Source organism: Vicia villosa, unplaced genomic scaffold (genome assembly GCF_029867415.1).
Source record: "Vicia villosa cultivar HV-30 ecotype Madison, WI unplaced genomic scaffold, Vvil1.0 ctg.000025F_1_1, whole genome shotgun sequence".
Classification (NCBI taxonomy): domain Eukaryota; kingdom Viridiplantae; phylum Streptophyta; class Magnoliopsida; order Fabales; family Fabaceae; genus Vicia; species Vicia villosa.
Window position 1 is genome coordinate 1626535 of NW_026704957.1, and position 5058 is coordinate 1631592.

Consider the following 5058-nt stretch of genomic DNA (forward strand, 5'->3'; position numbering starts at 1 on the left):
GTTGCCCCACATGACTTAACACATAGAGTGTGATCTAACTGACTCATAGAAATGGATGGCCATTCACCTAATTCATTTTCTCAATCAAACAATACAATTATTGCCACGTGGAATCCATATTGTTCATGCATACACACACACAACAAATAAGAATATCCAATGTCGTACGTATTATTAATCCTATTACTAAAAGGAGGTCACGTGTGAGTTTGATGATGATATCAATTCTTACACGCTTCAAATTCAATCAAAAAAGTTGCTCTAATTGATGTTTTCAGGACAATTCTCACATAACATCTCTATGTGAAGTGGAGGCCTATAAATACAATACAAGGCATAACGTTTTACACTCAAGAGACACAACACATACACATTCAAGTGTTCTTCTCTTCCTCTGTATACAACTCTGTTGCTAGTTTTTGAATACCATAACTTAGTATTAACAAAATGGAAGGAGATAAATGTTGTTCAAGCTTATTTCAAAGGTGCAAGCCATACATAGCTATGATTTCTCTTCAATTTGGTTTTGCTGGTATGAATATAATAACAAAAGTATCACTCAACCGCGGAATGAGTCACTATGTTCTTGTTGTTTATAGACACGCTTTTGCTACCGCGGCTATTGCACCTTTTGCTATTGTTCTTGAGAGGTATATATAAATTATATATCCATCATTCATTCATCCTTATTGAAAAATAATACTTGAATCACTTTCTGATCATGCCTTCTTTCTTGACAATTGGCAGGAAGATAAGGCCAAGGATTACATTTCTTATGTTCATACAAATGTTCGTCTTGGGACTCCTCGGGTTAGTACTTTTCTCGTGGTGTTCTTTCATGGACTCGGATTCACTGCAGTCGAATTTCTCAAAAACACTATAGTTAGTTCTTCTGAAAAAGTTATAAATTTTGTTGTTTTGCTTAGGCCTGTGATTGATCAGAATCTATACTATGCTGGGTTGAAATTCACTTCTCCAACATACTCATGTGCTATTAGCAATATTCTCCCTGCAATGACTTTTGTAATGGCTGTTATTTTCAGGTATTTTTTTATATATTCTATTTCTCATATATGATCTATCTTCCTGTATGTTCTTTTTATGTTTTTGGTATAAAATGAATTAACTTGGTGTTATTTTCTCTACTTGTGATAAACTAGGATGGAGAAATTGGACATGAGAAAATTGAGATGCCAAGTAAAGTTGATTGGAACTATAATCACAGTTGGTGGGGCTATGGTGATGACATTATACAAAGGACAAGTTATCAATATATTGGGTTCTCAATACATGCATCATCCTAGAAATTATGCACCTGAAAACACTACTGATTCTGGTGAAAAAGATTGGGTCAAGGGTTCTATTCTCCTCATAGTAGCTACCTTTGCTTGGTCTTCTTTCTTCATCCTTCAGGCTGTCACATTAAGACAATATTCAGCACAGCTTTCACTGACAGCCATAGTGTGTTTCTTGGGAACACTTCAATCAATTGCAGTTACATTTGTTATGGAAACTAAGCCAAATGTTTGGAACATTGGTTGGGACATGAACCTATTAGCCGCCGCATATGCTGTAAGTTTTCCACCTAATATTAGTTATTTTTTAAATCATATTTTGTTATGTTTATGGATGATTCTAATGGAGTTAAACATTGATGAATGAACAGGGTATAATATCATCAGGTCTTACATATTATGTACAAGGAATTGTGATGCAAAAGAAAGGACCTGTTTTTGTGACTGCTTTTAGTCCTTTGATGATGATCATTGTAGCTATCATGGGCACTTTCATCCTTGCTGAAAAATTATACCTTGGAGGGTAAGTCCAATAGTCCATATTAAAATATAAAGTTTTTCCTTTTCTTTTTTTGATGTAAATTGTATTTATCCTAATATGATATTTTTGTAAGAGAAAAAAAAAGGTGACAAATGTGAATAATGCAGCCACAATTATAATTGTGATGCTGATACATCTATAACTTTAATATTGCATCACAAGTGGACCACTTATTTAATTAAAGCTAGCATTGTTCAATACAATTCAATGAGTTATGAGCATATCAATTTTTAGTGGGAAAGATACTTTACTTTCATGCTGATACATCTATCATTTTTGTACCATTAAACCGAAAACAAAATGATGCATTATTGATAAATTGATTTAATTTGTGATTTTGCAGTGTTATTGGAGCTATTTTGATCGTAATTGGACTTTACTCAGTTCTATGGGGCAAAAACAAAGAAAACAAAGAGATTGAAGCAGAGACAATAACAGAAGGAACAAAGTGTTGTGTTGAAAATGGAGTGTTGGAAACAGTGATTGAAGAAGGTGTTGAAATAAATGATATTGAAGTGCAAAAGGATGAACCTGCTAAAGTTTTAAGGGTGACAATTATTAGTGCTCCAAAAGTTTAAACGTGTAGATATTATTATTAAGAGAAGAATAACAATAACAAAAAAGTGCTATGAAAAAAGGGTCACGAAGAGTTGAGAAATTGGGAGAGGTTTTTGTGATGTGCATCCTCATCATTATCACTTTACTTTCTTTTTTTGGGAAAACTAAGCTAATGCATTTTTGGTGGCTGATTAAGACCATTTAGTGTGGACAGCAGGTGCAGATAATAATCTGAGTTTTTAGGTTAATTTGTAGAGTTAGTTAACATTTGTTTTCCTGTTAATTAGTTACTAGTTCTCAATCCACTTCACTTTATAAATACTTGTAATACTCTCTTCATTTAGTACAACAAAAATCAATCCTACTTGTTTGCATTACTTTCAATGGAAATTATGTTTTTTTTGTAATGGTATAAGAGCTTATGCATTTATTTAAACAAGAACCTTGGGACATTGTTGGTTAATTTGTTTTTGCTCGAAGGAAAAAATTATCAGTGTCGTCAATTAATGAAAAAAGCGATCATCATGAAGAACAATTTCTATTTCTTGATCGCTCTTCTCTGATGCTACTAGGCATGACAATAAAACTCATACTCGCATGTACCCATCCTAACCAGTCCCGAAGTTGATGGGGAAAATTCGTTTTGATTGGGTTTTGGGTTCGGGTTTGGATTTTCTCCGATTATAAAATATGGGGATGGGTCAGATAATAGGGACACTAGTACCCACCCCAAACCCGTCCCGTTTATTTCATTATGTACATTATTATTTATATTTCATAATTTATATTATTAAATATGTGATTTATGTTTTAATAATTTGATTTGTATTTACTATTTAAAATATTTGAAATGTATGGATGAAATTTTTTGAGATTGTTTTATTTTATTATTTATAATGTAATTTGATTTTTGAAAAAGTAAAGATTTTTATTAAAAAAATTGATTTTACGTAATGGTTGGTTGCGGGGATACCCGAACCCAACCCGAACCCGTTTGCGTTTTGGGCGGGGAACGAGGATTGATTGGAAATTCGAGTTTGGGGAGGTAAAAACCGTCTCCGACCCGCCCCGTTGCCATGCCTGCCTAGATGATAGATTCTTTTGATCCAATTCCAACCTATGAAGCTTCAATTCGTTGTTGCAATAACTTTGTTGGTTTGTGGTTGAAAGAATCATGTGATAACTTGAACTGGTGAAAGTTTTGTTTACACATATTTTAAGCCATTGAATAATTATTATGGTTCTGAAAAAATATTATAATATAGATTGGATTCATAAACAAATTGTTTTACATTAATGGTCGGAAGGGATGATCTTAATATCCAGTAGCGGTGGGTTTTTGGTTCTGATGCGGGGGAGGTAAAAACCTGCAATTAGCACTACAACGTTCAAGTTAGTGTATGAAGTGAATAAAAATATTTCAAATGAGAATGAAGTTCCCCAAATGGCACGATGTCCTCGCTTTAATAGAGGGGTTGGTTCGCAACTGAAATGTAAAGGATGGGAGAGAGATACAAAATAGGATAGATCCAATGACTTTGATCATTGTTTTTTTTTCTTCAGGAAAGTATCATATCATCTATATTTGTCGTGTTTGGTTTCCCTTAGATATTGCTCTTTGCTCTTTGCTAAGCCCTTGCGATGGGCCTAGAACACAACAAAAAAGTAAAACTAATTAATAAATTAATCCGGTGAGAAAAACACAACAATGAAAATATTGGAAATGCTCTAACTACCCTAATAAAAATTTGTAACATTATTGATTCAATACAACCAAAATCAATTTTTCAGTTTGCATTCTTTTGTCTATTTCCCTTTGAAAATTATATCTTCTGACATTTTTTTCATTTCTAAGATTGGATTCAAACTTATATCCAGTACATTGGAGTTCTATTGGGCAGCTTTATTGCATTTCATCTCTTATCAATGTACAAAAGAAGTCATATAGCATGTTTGGATGAAGTAATTCAAAATTTTTATGAAATTTAAAATTTTGGATAATTCAGATACTTCAATTGAATACTTTTTCTTTTATTTTTTTTTTGTTTCATTGTATTATGTTGATTCATTCATGGATCATGAATTCTGTGGATGAATCAATAATCTCAGTAAGGGATAAACTTAAAGATAGATTTTATCAAGATGACTACATTCGAATTTCTAAACTACAATGTGAGATCTTTGGATTAAATCAATAATCTATATCTGTTTCTGAAACTTTAACCTCTCTTAAGATTTTGTTAGAGGAGTTTGAAGACTACTTGCCTACACGTGTTTGTTCATAGCCTCATCGTTGTGTTTGCACAACTGGAGTTAGTAATGGTAAGCATCATCATGAAATTACATGTTCCATTCATTTTCTAACTGGCCTGAATGAATACTTTAATATTGCTCGTGCTCAAATTCTATTGAGGATTTCGTTACAAAAAAGCAACTAAAATTTTTCAGGGGTTTGCAACACAAAAAGACAATATAATACAGTTCATTGTGATGAACGCTTATCAATGCAAGTGATGCGCGAAGATTGCAGGGCAAAGGGCATAGATCTATAACTTATTTATTCAGTTCAGGCAATAGAGCTAATAATTTTTGTTATAAGAACAAAGTGTGTTCTCATTATGGAAAGAGTAGACACATTGTTGAAAATTGTTATAGAAAACATGG

General features: G+C 32.7%; 1 protein-coding gene across 1 annotated transcript; it reads left to right on the plus strand.

Moving 5' to 3' along the window:
* The first annotated feature begins 327 nt into the window (after positions 1 to 327).
* On the plus strand, positions 328 to 2778 carry LOC131622159 (WAT1-related protein At5g07050-like). The gene is made up of 6 exons (XM_058893190.1): positions 328 to 650; positions 748 to 810; positions 927 to 1043; positions 1161 to 1572; positions 1667 to 1818; positions 2180 to 2778. Exons 1-6 carry the CDS (start codon positions 448 to 450, stop codon positions 2412 to 2414), a joined length of 1182 nt encoding a protein of 393 aa, XP_058749173.1. The 5' UTR covers positions 328 to 447; the 3' UTR covers positions 2415 to 2778.
* The last annotated feature ends 2280 nt before the right edge of the window (positions 2779 to 5058 follow it).

Bases quoted from the DNA above. Each gene is read 5' to 3' on its own strand.
- LOC131622159 (XM_058893190.1), top strand. From the start codon at position 448: ATGGAAGGAGATAAATGTTGTTCAAGCTTATTTCAAAGGTGCAAGCCA. The intron at 651-747 runs GTATATATAAAT...GACAATTGGCAG, and splicing joins TTTGCTATTGTTCTTGAGAG to GAAGATAAGGCCAAGGATTA. The intron at 1,573-1,666 runs GTAAGTTTTCCA...ATGAATGAACAG, and splicing joins TATTAGCCGCCGCATATGCT to GGTATAATATCATCAGGTCT.